Consider the following 17,877-nt stretch of genomic DNA (forward strand, 5'->3'; position numbering starts at 1 on the left):
TATTTCTGGCCTCTTGCGTATATATTTGTCAAAGCGCTGTTTTTCATCCTGTTTTACAAGACGTGTTGTTTGCCTGTCAATATTAATGTGCTGGTTATTTAAACTTTATTGAGGCAAACATTTTGAGCTGCATACCCTCAGTGCAAATTAGATTAACTAGAGATTGACACCTGTGAACACCTGGAGTAGTGCGTAGTACCCATCCTTCAGTCTCATTAAAACTAATGAATTACGTTGGTGAACCTCTACACCTAATGTCTTTATTTTCAGTCACTGCTGTCTTGGTTCTGTATGCATAATAATTAGTTTTCAGAATTTGCAGCGTACATCCCCAGGCCATTTTCTGGATATTTATGCAATTATTTTAATGAACTTTGCTTAGGAGTTGCTATGTGATTAACAGTCATTACCTTCTCGGATTGCCAATTTTACAAATTACCCAGGGATTTCATGTTCTGCAATTAAGTTTTCTTATTCACTTCATACAGCCAAAACATTTTTTTTTTTTTTTTTTTTTTTTTTTTTTGTGGCGAACTCACCCAGTTAACAAACAACAAAGGCACGCTGGCTGGGGTTGTACCCTAAGGGTAACCCACCGTCCTTCACCTTCGCTGGCGGCCGTTGCGGGAAGGAGCGATGTTGGCAGCGTCGTTTGGCGGTTCCTTACCGCCACGTTACCCTTTCGTGCAGGCTGGGTTCAATGGCTTAATAGTGCGGGAGGGAACACGCCGGCCCTTGATCCTCTCCGTACGCCCGGCGCTACCCGCGCCCCGCAGCTTCCCCGCAGCGGCGGCACGCAGGAGCTGCCCCCCTCCCCAGAAACGAGTGGGTGCCCAACGGCCCCGCTCCTCGGGCGGTCAGGCTGGCAACAAGCGTTCCCGGGGGGAGGAAAGGAGTGAGCCGGGCCGGGGAGGGGGAGAGCAAGCGGGACTCGGGTGAAGGCGGCGTGGCCGCAGCAGCGCCCGGCCCCCGCCGCTCGGCGGTAACCGCCCGGGGCCGGACTGCAGCGGGAGCGCGGTTCGTCGCCTCCTTCCCCCCCCCCCCCCCGCGCCAATCCTCCCTCCAACGGAGCGAACCACTGCGGCTCGCCGAGGAGGTGAGGCACCTGTCACCCGCCGGCAGTGGCGGCGGCGGGCAGTCCCGCGGCGGGCGGCGGCGGCGGCTGGGGGCGCGTCCCGCGGCGGGAGCGCGGCGGCCGCGCCGTGGCGGAGGGGCGGGCGTCGGGCGGGAGCGCGGCTGCGGCGGGGCGCGGCGGCTTCTCCTCCCCCGCGCTGCCGCCGCGGGTGTGCGCGCGGAGCCGTGTCGGTGCCCCAGCCGTTGCCGTTGCCTGCGATGGCGTTGAGGCGCCGGGGCGGTTGCTGCCTGCTGTCAGGCGGGCGGCGGCAGCGGCCGTTCTCCATAGAGGCGCTGGGCTGCCGTGGGCCGGAGAAGGAGCGGGAGCAGCGCTGAGGCGGCAGGCTGGGGGAGCCCGCCGCGGCTCTCGGCTGGGTAAGGCGGCGTGCGCGCTCGGCGGGAGAGGCGCTGGGCTCGGCGGGGGAGCAGCCCTGTCACCGGGCTTTTGTTTCCCGGGGCCCGGCCGCGCGGGGGCGGCTGCCCGGGCTCTGCCCCGCCGCAAGGTGCTGCCGCCCGGGGCCCCGCGCCTCTGGCCCGAGGAGGAGCCGCGGCAGGGGCTCCGGCGCTGTCCGCTCGGGTTAAGTTTATTGCCTTCTGCGAGAGCGGCGGGAACCGCCGCCGTGTGGCCTTTTCAGTCGCCAGCCCGTGGCCATCGGCGCCCCCAGCTCGGGCAGGGGCGGCGGGGCCGGGGCGCCGAGGTGCGCGGGGGCGGGCGCCCGCCTCTCCCGCCGCGGCGGCGGGGTTCCCCGCGTTGGTACCAGCGCCCTGTGTTGCGGCGCCCAAAATGGGGCGTCCCCGTCACGGCGGGAGCGGCGGCGGCGCGGCAGGGCGCGGGCTCGCGGAGCGAGGGCTGGAGAAGAGGAACGGGCAGGAGGGGAGAGGGGTTCGGCTCTCGGTGAGCCCCGTGCTGCCCTTCGTGGGGCTGCGGGCGCCGGGGGGGCCGCCGGGGCTGGGGAGCTCCGGCACGGCGGCCCCTGCGAGCCCCCCCCCCCCCCCCCCCGCCCGGGCCGGGGGTGGGAGCAGATCCAGCCCCTGGGCCGGTTTCTGCAGCTCCTCCTTAGGCAGCACCTCGGGCTCTTCCAGGTGCTAAAACCTCTGCCCGTGCCGAGGGGCAACTTTCTCTAACTGGGTTTCGCTTTCTTTACCATGTCAGATGAGGATGTTAACTTTGGGTGCAGTTTTTCTTATTCCCTCGAGCTGCAGTGTAATTTGCCTTTCTGAGTGTATTATGTTTGATGGCATTTCTGCCATTATGTTTCTCTGAGAGAGGAAGGGTTGTCTTGCAATGCCTCGGGGAAGCAGAACCATCATGTTGGCATGAATTAGTTTCTAGTTAGATGTAAGTAACTCAGAGGTTTGATTTGGGTTTTTTATTATATTCTTTAGAAAAGTTCAGTAACGCAGAAGTTGTGTTATTTTTTTCTGTCACATTGCCTTGCCTTTGCATGCATATTTGTGGCATGATACGCTACTCATTACTTTGTGAACGGTAGGATGTGATAATCCATTCTTCCACTGTGGAATGATACTACAGATTGCAAATTGTGCAACAGTCAGTTTGAAAAAGTGTGTAATGACAAGTTTTTATGTGACTGTGCTGTGTTAGGTTGTTTGACATTTTTTTTTTTTTACTGTTTTATTGTAAACATGTCAAATAATGGTAAATGTTGCTTAGATTTAAAGAAGTGCAAGTACCTGACATGATTCAGAAAACACTCCTTTCTATTGCAGGTTAAATCAACCGTTGTTCTTGAGAGTCCTTGGTTGTGGTGCTTTGTCAGAATTGACCACATGTGTTTAGATATTTGCCTCCAGACCTTCTGTCGAGTATGACCCTGCTGAAGGGCAGTGCCCTCTGACAAAACCACTCCTCAAGCAGAATCTTGGCTGTGACAGACTACTGAGAGCGGTACTGCAGAAACTATGTAAGCTGGTTCTGCGCTTCTGGAGTAAACATGATGAAAACAGAGTCTTCAGGAGAAAGATCAACCCTCCGAAGTGCCTCTCCTCACAGGAATGCTTACAGAACTGAGTTCCAGGCACTGAAAAGCACCTTTGACAAACCGAAATCAGATGGAGACCAAAAAGCGAAAGAGGAAGGAGAGGCCTCGCAGAGCCGAGGAAGGAAATATGGCTCAAATGTCAATAGAATTAAGAACTTATTTATGCAGATGGGCATGGAGCCCACTGAAAGTGGTGGAGTTACCCCTAAAACCAGGGGGAAGGGAGGCCCTCCATCACCTCAAAGACGAATTAGGCCCAAAGAATTTGTAGAAAAAGCAGATGGTTCAATCGTGAGATTGGAATCATCTGTCTCAGAAAGGATTAGTAGATTTGATACTATCCATGATGGTCCTTCCTATTCCAAGTTTACTGAAACTCGGAAGATGTTTGAGCGAAATGCTCATGAAACGGGACATTCCAATCGCTATTCCCCAAAGAAAGAGAAAGTAGTTTCCAGTGAGCTTCTGGATGAGTGGTGCAGCTCTAAGTCTCACAGAGGCAGCACTGATTCACTGGACAGTCTTAGCCCAAGGACAGAGACAGTTTCTCCAACTGTGAGTCAGCTCAGTGCAGTTTTTGAAAACACTGACTCACACAATGTTATTGTTGTAGAAAAGCCGGAAAACAATGAAGAGTACTCTGTAACTGGTCACTATCCGCTAAACCTCTCATCTACTGTTGCAAATATTTCCTCCCCGGTTGCAAACCTTGAGGGTTTCAGTCCTTTGAAAGATGCCAGCACATGGGCTCCCCCGGCCAAACAGAGTACAGGCGTGATGTCTGTTGAGAACTCTCAGCAGGATAGCACACCTTCAACACCAAGACAGAAGACATCCACAGGCATTTCAGCAGGTTCAAAAACAACTGAAGAAATAAAGAAGAATAAAGAGGCAAGTGCTGATTCTGTTGAGAGCTCTGCAGCGAGTCAACAGGACTTGGTCGGTGTGCTTGACAGCGAAAGATCTGTGGACAGCTGTGCTAGGAGTAAGTCAAAAACAGAGACAGAAGTTTCGTTGCAACAAAAGGAGCCATCAGAACACGGAGAGGGTATCTTTGATAGACCCGAAGCTGCAGAATTGCCAAGAAATGTAGCTTCAGGTGGTGATTTTGCCACAGATGCTGTTTCAGATGCTGCTGAGTCCCATTATGATGATGCAAGTGAAAAAGAAGTGCATGAAGATGTGAATAATTTTCAGAGTTCCCATGTGTACATGCACTCTGACTACAATGTATATCGGGTACGATCGAGATATAATTCTGACTGGGGAGAGACAGGTACAGAACAGGATGATCAGGATGACAGTGACGAAAATAACTGTTATGAACCTGATATGGAATATTTTGAAATTAATGGATTGCCAGATGAAGATGAAATCCCAGCCAACAGAAAGATACAGTTTAGCCGTGCTCCAATTAAGGTAACGTCTCCTGCGTTCTTTTTCTGCGGTTTGGTTTGTTTTCAAATGCAACTTTACTTGAAGTAGATTTTGACAGCTGATCTGGCTCTGAAAAAAATGCAGAGACTCTTTTGGTACACGTTTTTATTGCAGTCAGTTAGTGAGCGTAATCATAAATGAAGTAAGGAAGCTGAGCTCTGATGAGCTTGTGTCATTTCCTAGACTACTTGATGGCTGACTAAGCCAGCAGAAATTGAGAATGACAGCTGGGTTTGTGAAGTTTGAGAATTTTAACATGCATATTTTGACTTATATGACTGAACTGTAATCACATGGTGAAATGTAAAAGTGGGTATTTGGTGGCCTTTGTGCTGCTTGTTTCTTTCCATTTGAAATCACAGCTTCTTTAGATCAGATGGCTTTTCTTCAGCTCTCATCAGATGTTCTTTAAAGTCCTTGTATTTAAACACTGTGTCATGGAATACAGTGTGATTCTGTCTCACTAGTGGAGGACTGTTAATATTCTGCATCTGAATTAGTATCATCTTTTCTAGTAGCATCATCACTTTTTAAAAACTTTTAAACATTTACATCTAGTATATCTCAGTGCTGCAGAAAGGCAGAAGTCAGTTGATCAAAATAACTGATGAAGGCTGAGTTTCTTGCAGAGCTTTTTTGGTTTGTTTTTAAGTATCTTGAAATTACAGCTAAGAATGTTGTTTCAAGTACTTTCCATTCAGGAAGGAATAACTATTCGTGTGGTGTTGTACCAGCTTTTCACTGCTGAGTCTCAGGATTAAGTATAAAAGTATCTTACTTCCAAGTTGTTTTAGTGCATGTGGTCTCAAGTGGACAATCCAAAAACATAGACATTTTTTCCAGAAATGGCTCTTGAAACAACCATATATCATGGAGTACTTGAAATCTGGACATTATCAAATTAAAAATACGTAATTGAAATTGACTGTACTTTTATTGTGTGCATTTAGCAATAAAAATTACTAAATCAACAAACACAATTCGCTTATCAATCTTAAAGTCATATGATTTACAAAATCTTCATTTACACCACCTGTGGTTTAAGTTAGGGTAAGAGGTGTATTTGTATTAGGAAATTTTCATCTGAATGAAGCAACCAGGTTTTCACGTCTGTTTATTGGTGGATGGAGGGAGGGGAACGGCCTTATGTTCTTCATGCTTTGAAAATACCATTTTTTTACACTGAAACAAAATATTCCAAGCCAGGATGATGGATTTCAAAGTTTTGTTTTGTTAGTATTTTATTGAGGCTTGCATCATGGACCAAAAATTCTAACAGTGTTTATGCTCCCTCTAGATTATTCCCATAATTAAACTAGCTGGTTTTCTCTAATTTTTTTTGGAAATGAAGTAGAGAAAATTTTTATTACAAAGGATTATGGAAGTTGTCCCCCCCACCGCCTTCTTCCCCCTCAGGCTGTACTGACAGACAAGATGATGTTCTCCCTTCTGAAAGATCTGCCAATTACGTGTAGAGGTTTGTTTTATCATACTTAGTATGATTCCAACACATAAGAATCCAGAAAGTGACTGCACTGATTTTATTATTGAGATTGTTGGATTTTTCTGCTGTTTCTGTTTTGGAAGAGCTAACAGTGACATCCTTACTTCAGAATATTGCTGTTGTCTATCTGAATCATGCTGTCATGCCAAGTGCTATAAGACTATTTTGTCAATTATTTTGTTATAAAATTTTTCTTTTCTTCTCAAGTTTTTCATGCTGTATTCATTAAAGATTACATATTATCAAGTAATAATAACAGTCCATCAGGAAAATGCTCTAAAAGTCATTTGTGTAAATAATAAAAGAATACATTTGTCATGGTTTTAAGCATGAAGCACTCTTAACAAGCTTATCGAAAGTAAAAGAATTGTGACTTTAATTATTTTAGCATCTTTATTGTAGATAGGAAGAAGACAGAATAAAAGCTGCATTGAGAGAGAACAGTGTAGGAGGAACTGGGAGGTTTGGGAGATCCCTTCCTTTTTGTCCCTGGTGCCTCCCGTGCATGCAGTCTGTTAGTTGTGTGGGGAAACAGAAGTGAGACCATGTGGAAGGCTTGCGTTAGGAGGAAGTAGTGCAGTGAAAGTTGTGGAAAATTAAAAGCTGCTTCTCGAGCCTTCCTCCCTTTTCTCCACAGCGCTCTGTAATTCCCTTGGCATTGTCAAGCAGCATAAGCCCAGGCAGGCTGCCAGTGGCATCAGGTCCCTGCCCAGTCACACCGCTGAGGGCAGGAACCCGGGAAGGGCAGCTGGAGAATCCCCCCGGTGGGTCCTCGGAGGCTGGCGAGTCTCTGGGCTCCTTTACTGCCTCTCTGACAGCGCTGCCAGTTCGGCACGCTGCTAGGAGGTCGTGAACCGGCCTTGGCAAGCAGTTTCTGCCCAGCGGATGGGTACCAATGAGCAGTGCAGAGGGCAAGGGGAACTTGTGTTCTGTCCCCTCGCACAGCGCTGGCCTACTAATTGACTTGATCGCTCCCTTTGCCCATCTGTTAGATGAGGAAGATGCTTGCTAGCTGAGTAGACAGCAGCAATTTAAGAATTTTTCTGTTGTAGGCAATTTTATGTTTTAGTGGGCATAACTAGTTTCATTAATACTTTACTGAATGTAATCTCGTGCCTAGTGTAACTGAGAGGGGAGAGTAGGAGTATTTTCTGAACTGTTGTAAAATTATTTATCTTTATTAAAATGAAGCAATTTGTACTTAACTACTCTGCTAGATAGTGGTATCAAAAGTCCAGCCCAAACTCAAGATGTTTAATGCTGATTTCACAGTATCGTACCTCCGCTGTCCTCCTACAGGTGAGCTCTGAAATAATTAACAAAATTGGTGTTTGAATGTGTAACCTGTGAAACAAGTGGGTAGTTATTGCCATAAAGTTGTTACTTGAAGGTCTCAACAGGTTTAGATGAACATCTTTGAACTCTTTTTCCAAGGACATTTTTAGGTACACTTGTGAGAAGTAAATGAGAAGAGTGCTGAGAGTGAAGAGCAAAGAGATTCAGTTACAACCAAGGGGAATCCTTTCTGTCCCTTTAGGGGAAATGCTTTGGACTACGAGAAGTAATGAAGTATAAGCAGAAGGATGAATATATAAAATCTTACTCATCGAACTGATAAAGATTGGATTCTGCTCATTTCTCAAGCAGGAAAAAGAGCTGGTGATTGAGAAACTCGCTATAAAGAGAAAAACTAAAGTCAATGGATGCAGGAAATTCTGCTCTGTTACAGACTGTAATTTTGCTATCACAGATCCCATGCTCCATGGGCCATTTGCTCTGCTCTGGGACTGTGGGATATGTTTGCTGATCTTGTCTCTGTTGAAAATTAGTCCCTTTAGGAGTAGGTGGCTGCCCAGGGGCCATTGCAGGCTTGGAAGGTTTCTAGGTATTTGGAGTGTGGCATCACTGACGTGAGCAGTTGTGTATGTCTGTGGGAGCTTAAGTCAGCTTTGTGCTGTTCAGTTAAAAAAATAGCCTAAAGGGACCCAAGAGTTGGTGCTGGTGGTGGGGGTGGACATGAGTGTGCATGTTGCTAAACAAGGTATGTGCACATTGATACACTGGTTGCTGTAAGTGTTTATATAGCGATATAGAGACCTTCACCAGCACTTGCCCGTTCTTGTGTTGAGGTATTGTGTTTCTGCTTTCTGCTCAGGGATAGAACTGAAACTCTCCAAGACATCTGTAAGAGGTGAAAAAGTTAAGTAAATGTGATGGGGAAAAAAAAATCCCTGGTTTGCTAGGGATACTTTCCTGCACGAAAAAAAAAAAAAAAAAAAAAAAGCAGAAACTCGGTGATTTATCGTCCTTTTGCTGAGTTTTGCAGGGTTTCCTGAGAGTTGGGTTATTTGCCACTTCCCAAACATTGCAGGCTAATTGGACAAGGTTTACCGGTCGTGCAAAACTCATTAGCTCATGGCTTTCCACACTCTAGCAAGTGGAAATGTATTGATTGTCCAAATCGTAGTCCTTTTTGAGCCATGTTTCCTCTGTCCTGCTAGAATTAGAATGGAAGAGCAACGTTCACCTCTCTTCCTCTCTCCAAGTCCAGAATGTCTGGTGTCTTGATAGCTGATGGCTGCATCTTCAGATAGTGCCCTACTTCTGGCACCAGGTACATGTTAAACCGTGTAAAGCTGTTAGCAGCAATTGGTGTCTCCTGTGGAGACTTCTTTTGCAACCTTCTGCTCCACTGGCTTGGCCCTGCCCGGCTGAGAGGTTGGGGAGGGTTAGGTAGTATGTGATCAGACCATATGGCAGACAGCAGGCGACTTGTGCTGCAATGAGAGGTTTCAGCCCAAGCTCCTGCTGCAGTTTTCAGGATTCCAAAAAGCTTCCTTGGGGTGCAGTGGTGGTGAAAGCACCTCTCTGGAGACTCTCTCTTGAGTTTTGGGGTAGGTAGGAGAGAGGGTAACAGAAATGGAAGGGATATAGCAAATGGCTCTTCCATGCTTCAGCTAATGCCATATGTAGCTGAAATAAAAGACCAGGTCTCAGAAACGCTCTATATATCCTACCACCAGAACACAGAACCTGGTTTTACATTGTTAACTTTTATAAATAATCATCACAATCCTTGCAGCTCAGCACATCTTATTAATATTTAAGTCTGTAGAATTTCCCATTAAGTCTGTAGAAATTCCCAAATATATATTTCCTCTCTAGATATTCCCATATACATTTTCACAGTACCTGAAAAAAGTATAAGGTCATTTTATGTAACAGAATACACGTTTCAAGCTACCCAAGCAATAGCTCAGTATGTCAAACTACTTCACAAGTCCAGATGAATGAAATTAATTACCAACTTGCTGCCCATTTTACAGAATTCAAATACCAACACAAAGGTTCAATGATTTATTCAACATTACAGGAGAGAGAGCCTAAGCCTACTTAATACCTAGTTTCATGCTTTAGCCAAAACTATGATCCACTCTCAGTGTTGGCAACAAAGCATGGACACAGGAGCTAGAGAACCAAATTTAAAGGAAGGAAGATATTCTTTCAGTGATTTCAGAAGGAAGCTACATGCTTCTTTATCTCTAAGGTTTCTCAACTAACCCATTAGAAAGGGGATTAATTTCTCTGATTCTGTAATAATTTAAAATCTAATATAGCCTCAGGATCTTTCTGCAAGTCCTGTCACCATATCTCCCTTCAACAAGTGTTGTAACACCTGCAGGGACTACTTTATTTATAGAATCGTAGGCTCACTGACGTTGAGAGGGAGATCTGGAAATCACCTAAATCCAACTGCATATTCACTTAAGTAAAACACGAGTAGAATTGGTGACAAGTTTGGAGCCAGGGACCATGCAGTGCTTGTGGTTGGGTAACCTTCACTTATGACTTCTGTGATACAAAATAATTCATCAGCATTTTAACAGCAGGTACTAAATACTGAATCAGGCAAAGAAATACCTTATTTTTCAACACTAAAGCTTGACAAAGTTTCCAGCAGACTTCCATCTGTAGTTTCTTTCTTTTAGATAGTTTATCAGCTGATGTAAATTAGAGATGCCTTCAGATAATTTGAACTGACCACTGGCATGATCATCTTGCTTACAGTGATGATCAGAAAAGTGCAGAATAAAATTTGAGAACATATACATTACTTGCATTGTTTGTGGCTTAGCTGTTACGATGTCAAACCAGGTTCTTTGTTCTGGTGATAGGATATATAGAGTGTTTTCTGGGACCTGTTTTTTTATTTATAACATTTGTTATGAAAGGCAGAACCTTTTATACGTATTTGTCAGGGAAAGGAATGAGAAGTAGATATTAAGGATGCAAAGACTGGGTGCTCTTAGATAAAGAACAATAGCGAAGGGCTAAAGCATTCCAGAACAAGTTGCTATTTTGATTATTAAAATGAAAGTGTGTTCTATGTTATTGTCTCATACATGAAGTGTATTACTGAGTTGTATACTTCCACAGGATGAGTCTTTCGCATACAGTAATGTCAGATGCAAAAGAGTTTTCTTGTATTAAGTGTACATGGAATTATTAGAATACAGTAGATGGAATAAAGATATTTGCCTTCCACAATAAGCTGAGGAGACTATAACTCTTTTATAGGTCATAATTTCACTACTAATTTTAGGGACCAGTTAGTCCTGGATGCAATGTTCACACGCAGTTATTGAACTAAAAAGAAATAATGTTACTTTAAACTGGGTTTTATAACCATTGAGGACATTCTAGAAGAGCTTTTGTAGAAACCGAGTTTGGATTGTATAATTGGCATCCAAGGTTTATGCGGTTTAGATTGAAAGGAGTTTCCAATTAAAGGTTTTGCATTTCAAAAACGCAGACTGAGAAGCTGTGGGGAAGTAGTTTGAAATTGGTTGAACCAAAGAGCTGAGGGAGCTAGCGGTGGGGTTCTTGGAACCTCTTTGATTCAGAATTAGAAAAAGTGCATAGGATTTACATCACAAGAAAAAACAGAGCACACGAGCAGAATAATTGCAGACCTAATCAGAAGAAAAGTGAGCCAAAGAGAATATCAGAAGCTGGCCCAGAACTTGCAAGGAGTGGCAAAAGTGATTGTTCAAAAAATGAAGACTGTCAGAGAGTTCAGAAGTCTTAAAGTGTGAATAAGCTGTTGCCAGAAGTCAAGCTGAGTTTGACCTTGTAAAGGAAAATAATCCAAGTAGTAAAAAGCTGTTTATCCATTAAAAATGAAAGCAGAAAGGAAGTTGGGCGTTATGCAGGTTATGAGCATGAGGTTACGATCGGAGCTATCATCTCCAGTTTATATTAATATTTTGCCTTCATTTTTGGTGAAGTTGGTCATGTTGAACTTGGAATTGGGATTAAGAGTGAAATAAATGTATACAGGTGGAAACTCTTACAGTGAAACAAAGATGAAACCTGGAAGTTCCTAGTGCTCAGATTTGTAGTGGGCTGGGTGAAAGAAGTTGTATTCTAGAAGGTCTTGTAGCAAACATTTCAAAACAAGCAGAACACTAGCAAAACAGAGATGGTATTTAACTGCAGAAGAGCACATGCAGTAGCTATTTTTCAGAAAGTAGAGAAGAGATGATTCTGGCAGCTTGAAAATTATTAATCTTTTTTTTTTTTTCCCCTATAGCAAAGCAATAGAAAAAAACCTGTTAAAAGAATCAAAGGCAGGGAGGCAAATGGAAAAGTGGAATACATGTAAATGGATTTATGAGAGGTAGCACATGTCAGACTAAATTAGTGTCTGCCTTTGATAAGATAGAAGACCTTGTTAAAAATTGCAGTGGTTCTGTCTTAGAAAGTTGGAGCATGCCAGTGACACTTGCTTTTGACAGAAAGTGTGGAAGCATTATCATTGCATAGGATTATGGTAAAATATGGGTTACTGGCAGAATTTGAGTAGTGGGGATGGATTTTTGAGCTAAGAAGTTTCACAGTAAACTAGTGACTCCTTTGTAAGGGGTGACAGCTAAGGAGAAAGCCACTCTGTGACTTTCTCGTGCAGAATGACAGCAGTAACCCGTGGTGCTGTGCAGTTATGAGGAAAGGAAATGGCATTCTAGATACATGAAGCAAAATATTGTGCTAGCAGTAGGGAATTGTGAGTGTCGTTTTATAACTCACTAAGGAGACTTCATCTGGAATGTGTCTGGTGGGTTCTGCTTAAGGTGAGTGAACTTGCAGGAAAAGCTGCAGCAACTTGCTACTCTTAATCTGTCTCTTTCTTGGTTAATTTTATGAAAAACAGGGGGCTTAAGAAATTTGTCTTGCACAATGAGGGATGACAAAGCCTGAAAAAGAACGTAATTGTATCTCTGGTATAGTCGTAAAGAAAAAGCACCTGCAGGCTAAGGGGCTGCGTTCCACTTTTAAGGTGAAATTGAGCGTTTTCCAACTAAGATTAAAGAATTCTAATAGCAGACAATGACACAGGCAATCTCCTTCTCTTTTCCTATGTTCCTAGTAGACTACTGTATTGTCTAACAGTGTCTCTTAATTCTATTAAGGGTTGGAATTTCCTTCAGCACTTCGGAACTTGCAGGTCAAAATTAATCTATTTTAAAACTTCCTTGATGTTCCTGTAGTTAAATGGTACAAAGTGATAGCTGTTATTCTGTGGTGTCCTTTTTTGTATAGAAAGTATTCTAGTGAGAGCAGAGGCTAATTTTAGTCGCCAGACTTTATTCAAGAGACCTGTCAGATCACTCAGATATTTCCATATGATAAAGTCAGTGGAAGGTGTGAATGCAGAATTTATCTCTGAGACCCATTTGCCTTGTGTTGTTACACATGCAGCTGCACTTCTTAGTCTATGCACATCTGTAACTTTTTATGTTCCTCTCTGCAATTTCCATCTGTCTCAGTATTCGGTGTGTGATCTCAAGGGCATAACGTGCTGGTTCACATTGGAAGGATATCTTTTAATATTCAGACTATGCTGCATGTAGTCCTAGTGCTTTCTATTTGATAAAATACCTATATTTAAAATTTACTATTCACATTATTCATTTAAAAGCAAGAAGCTATAGAGGCTTTTAAAAGTCATGCTATCAAGCACCTGTCTAATTCATCTAGATTATGATCATTTTGATTAAAAAATCCCAAGGTTTTATCCAGCTTGTAACTGCCTTTACATCTTTATAAGCTTGCAGCCATCTTTAAGATGGGCTCTGACATATTTAGCTACTGACATTTTTAGATTCTGTAGATATGTAGATTCTGACATATTTCAGTATTTACCTGTTAGCTCTGCCTTCTTAGAAGCCTGAAGAAACCTGTTCAGTAATGTCGACTTGAGTGATTGTCCAGTAGATTTTATTGTGCATGGACTGCTTAAACAGAATATTTTAAGACTGTATTTTTCACAAGGGCAAACCAGAGAGAACTCATGAATCTCAAGATTTAGAGTGCTTCTGAAAAAACTGGTAATTTAGAAGTGTGGCAAAGTGCACTAATGCAAATAAGAATGTTTCAAGTACAGTGTTTGGGAGCATGAGACTACCAGACCATGTAGCTCTTTATTCCTCTTTGCTCAGCCTTTTTCTCTGAAGTAGTTGCTCAGTTTTATATCCTGTCTATTAATCTGGTAGGTTGTCTAAAAACTGCCACCTTGATGTTTTGCACATTTCTTTCATGTTGATATTTAAGATGAGGGGAGGGAAATACCATTAAACAGAGGGGTTTTTTTCTTTCTTTTTTTTTTTATTTTCCCCTTTCTCTCTATATGACCAGTAAAGCAATTTCCAGCCTTAACAGATGTAGATCCAAAATAACTGCTCAGACTTACTGTGGTTTGCTACAGGTACACAACACAGTCATTACCAGTAAGTCTTGACCATTAAAAAGAGGAAGTTATGCTTGATCAACCTCATAACCTTCTACAATGAAGCGACTAACTTCATAGATTAGAGGAGAGCAGTAGATCTTGTCTACATTCACTTCAGTAAGGCTTTTGACATAACTTCCTCATAGAGAAGCTGACGAACTAGGGGCTGGATGAGCAGACAGGTGGATTGAGAACTGGCTGAACAGAGAAATGGGCGGACAGGAACCTTGTGAAGTTCAGCAGGGAGAAGTCCAAAGTTCTGCAACTGAGGAGGGACAATTCCATGCACCTGTATGTGCTGAGGGCCACCCAGCTGGAAAGCAGCCTGGGAGAAGAGGATCTGAGGTCCTGGAGAACACCAAGTTGAACATGAGCCAGCAATGTGCCCTTGTTAGCAAGGAAGGCTAACAGTATCCTGGGCTGCATCAGGAGGAGCGTTGTGAGGCAGGTTGAAGGAGGTGATCCTTCCCCTCTGCTCAGTGCAGGTGAGGCCGCATTTGGAGTGCTGGGTCCTGTGCTCCCAGTACAAGAGACTGGAGACAGTCCAGTGAAGGCCCATGAAGATTATTATGGGACTGGAGCATCTCTCCTATGAGGAGAGGCTGAAGGAGCTGGGACTGCTTAGCCTAGAGAAGGCGCAAGGGTGATCTTATTAATGTATATAAATACCTGAAGGGAGGATGCAAAGAAGATGGAGCCAGGCTCTTTCTAGTAGTGCCCAGTGACAGAACCAGAGACAGGGGGCACCTACTGAATTACAGGAGGCTCCCTCTCAACATCAGGAAACCCTTTTTCCCTGTGAGGGGGAGTGAGCACTGGCACAGCTTGCCCAGAGATGTTTTGGAAGTCCATCCTTGGAGATACTGAAAGGATGTCTGGACGTGGTCCTGGGCATCCAGTTCTGGGTGGCCCTGCTTGAGCAGTGATGTTGCACCAGATGACCTCCACCAATTCCTTCCAGCCTCAACCAATCTGCAGTTCTGTGGCATCATTTAAATCAGAAAAAAAAATACTTTCCTGATAATGAACTTTGGCAAATGAAGCAGCTAAATTGCATCCAAGACGAATTATTTTAATTTTATTATTTGTAAAATATATTAAGTGACCTCTCATATTATTTATCAAATTAGAAGAGTGCATGGTTTTGTATATCCAAAAGTGGTGCAGCAGCTCCAGGATGTTCTCCCTGATTGCCATAGTTAATGTTGTTTAACTGTGTATGAATATTTTAACAAGAGCTCATTGAATACAGCTTGAATTTTTACCTGTAATTATAGATAGTTAAGTTTAGTTTAAGGACTGATTGTAGCCTTTCAATGTTTACTGTTAATGAGAACATAGACCCAACACTGTTAATCAAAACAACTGTCTAAAAGGGGATTTTAAGGGTTTTTTTGGATATTTTTTGTTGTATTATAGCATGAACAGATGGACCTAACCTTTTAAGTAACGTTTAATAAACAAATATTAAACAAAAATTATTAGTTGAATGTTTTATGATTAAGAGGAAAAATTAAAAACAGCCTGTACAAAAATAAAAATGTTGAGGGGTAGTGTTCATTTGCAGCAGAAGCAAAGCCCGCTAACATTTTGCATATAGCAGTAGCTGAAGTTGCGTTGCTGTTGCTGTCCTGCAGCTGGGTAAGCCTTGACTGGAATTGGAGCAGGAGCTAAGTGCTCGGTTGAGGCCGATACCCAAAAGCTCTGGTTAAACTGGTAAATAATTACACACTATGCTGTACACCCTCAGCACAATCTCAAAATTATTAACTTCATAAAATGTACCGAGCTGCTAACATTGTCTAGTTTATGTATGAAATCCTCTTGATAATGATGGGAGAGAGGTGTTTTGCTGATTTTCTAAAGCTCAAGATCTCCCAGCAGAGAGGCCAATGAGTATTGCTGAAGGTGACCAACAGCAATTTATACAGCATGAGAGAGATGAGTGGGAAGTTTTATTGTTTTCTAGGGCTGCATACTTGACATTTTGCATTATAGAAAAGAAAAAAAAAAGCTTTTTTATCAGTTTATGAATTTTTGTCATTGTTTTACATAGGACATATTTATCACTTGAAAGACTGAAGAATTTACTGTGATGCTTTTCTTCCATTGAGTTTATTTCGTTACAGCATTACCTGTGGTTTTTGTTTATTGTGTTTTATTATTTGTAAGAAGTAAATAATGTGTGAAATACATAGCTTCAAACCCATAGAGGCTCTGTAAATGCTGTTCATTCTCTGGTTCTTCCTGTTCTCTCCACAGATCTTTCTGTCTGATCTCACTCTTTGCCTTCAATAGCTTGCTTCTTTATTGTGTGAGACAAAAAAAAAAGTAGATGTGCCATATGTTCCCTTGCAGTTTTTCTTAAAACTGTGACTGACACCTTACACCTTACAGGAGAGGAAGCATCTTCTCTGGGCCGTGTTGCAAGGAGTGTCTTCTTCACGTGGCAAATTTACAGGTGGATCTGCTGCCACCTCTTTTTAGAATATACAGTTGTACTCTTAGAAAAGTAAGAATTAAAATAATGAACTTATTTGTGTATGGAGATACTTGACTAATAAAATGTTGTAGTGGTAATTCATCAAAAGACTTTGAAAGATAAATTTTTGTCTTAAAAACTCTGTAATTTATTCTTTGATGGTAAACATAATGCTCCCAGGGGTGTTGGTCTTGCTTTAGCTGCAAGAATTTTTGCAGTGCAAGGTAAACCTGCTAGGAGCGTGTAGCAACACATGTCTGTTGAGGGCAAGCATGGCGTTAGTTCTCTCTGGTATAAGGTATTTTTTGTTCTCTTTTAAATAGCAGTGGTACTATAGTCATGAAATACTGGATCAACTTCTTTGTCTTTTATTAGCACTGGAATTCCAAGATACAACACCACTTGGTGACTTGCTAAATGATAGTTGTCTTTTATTGACTGGTTTGAATTACTTCACTCTGAAAGTGAAGGTCAACATTTTATCTTTTGTCTGACTATCTGAAAAAAACACCAGCAGCAGAGGAAAAGGATGACTGCCCCTCATCCCTCTTTTAGAACTCAGATTTGGTTAAGTTTCTGAAGTGAAAAAAAAAGTACAATTATAGAATAAGTTACATTTAAAATATCTTGCTTTGAATCAACTGCTTCTGCTGATAGCCATATCCACATCCATGTATTCAATGTAGACATCAGCGTTACAATCAGAAATAAGGTATTTTGAGGACTCCCTGACATTGTGCAGCCCTTTGTCATGCTACCGTCATGAACTTGATCAGTAAATCAGCTTAGTAGTACTGAGAGCAGATTTCCAGGAGTTAACACTCAGTTCACTGAGCTTGCATGCAAGAATTCCTGACGGCACATGATGAGGTATCGGACCGAACTATACTGTACTCTCCTATGCAATCCATACGGTACAAGATTGGCAGATGGCAGTGCTGGAAACCATCATTACATCACCCCTGAGTCACGTGTCATCTTCTGCACCACTTCCCTGTTCTGCACATAGGGAGCAGAAAATAAGGTATCGGAATGCACTGAGAACAGGGCAGCTGGACAGACGTGGTGATGGCAATGGCCTGAAGAAGCACACAGATACTGTATTTTCCGCTCTTAGGCTGCATTGGGCAGCGCTGAACAAGAGTGGGCATCAGGAGAGCTGCAGACCTGACAGGCTGCGCTTCCTGTCCTCGTGGGTCATTGTGGCAGCAAGTAAACTCAAAAGGAGCAAATGTGAATGGGAAAGTTTGAAATGTACAAAACTTGAGAGTGGTGTAATACAGCAAAATAAGGTGGCACTTAATGTTAAAAAGTTTATCAAATTGAGATGACTGAGGGTAGCTTTTCTTAAAGATGGAGGTGTAATGATGACCATTAAATGCTGAGGGGAAAACTTCTGCATTAGTTGCCAGGGCACTTGCTAAAAGCCTAGGAGTGAAATTGTAGGGTGCTATTTAGCTAAGGTCATAACAACATTCACATTATGGAATAGTGGAGTTTCAAGTGCTACTTTTTTTCAGTGGCTTAGCAGTATTTTACCTGTTTTATA

General features: G+C 43.0%; 1 protein-coding gene across 4 annotated transcripts in view; it reads left to right on the forward strand.

Moving 5' to 3' along the window:
* Positions 1–1,350: 1,350 nt before the first annotated feature.
* Positions 1,351–17,877, forward strand: part of PPP1R9A (protein phosphatase 1 regulatory subunit 9A) — a 144,185-nt gene continuing 127,658 nt past the window's right edge. For all 4 annotated transcript variants that reach the window (XM_086742349.1, XM_086742350.1, XM_086742351.1 and 1 more), the window contains exons 1-2: positions 1,351–1,488; positions 2,845–4,535. In XM_086742349.1, coding sequence (XP_086598475.1) covers positions 3,069–4,535 — 1,467 coding nt within the window. In that variant the 5' untranslated portion in view covers positions 1,351–1,488; positions 2,845–3,068. The remainder of the gene's footprint in view (positions 1,489–2,844; positions 4,536–17,877) is intronic.

Source organism: Chlamydotis macqueenii, chromosome 2, assembly GCF_036417535.1.
Source record: "Chlamydotis macqueenii isolate bChlMac1 chromosome 2, bChlMac1.mat, whole genome shotgun sequence".
NCBI lineage: Eukaryota > Metazoa > Chordata > Aves > Otidiformes > Otididae > Chlamydotis > Chlamydotis macqueenii.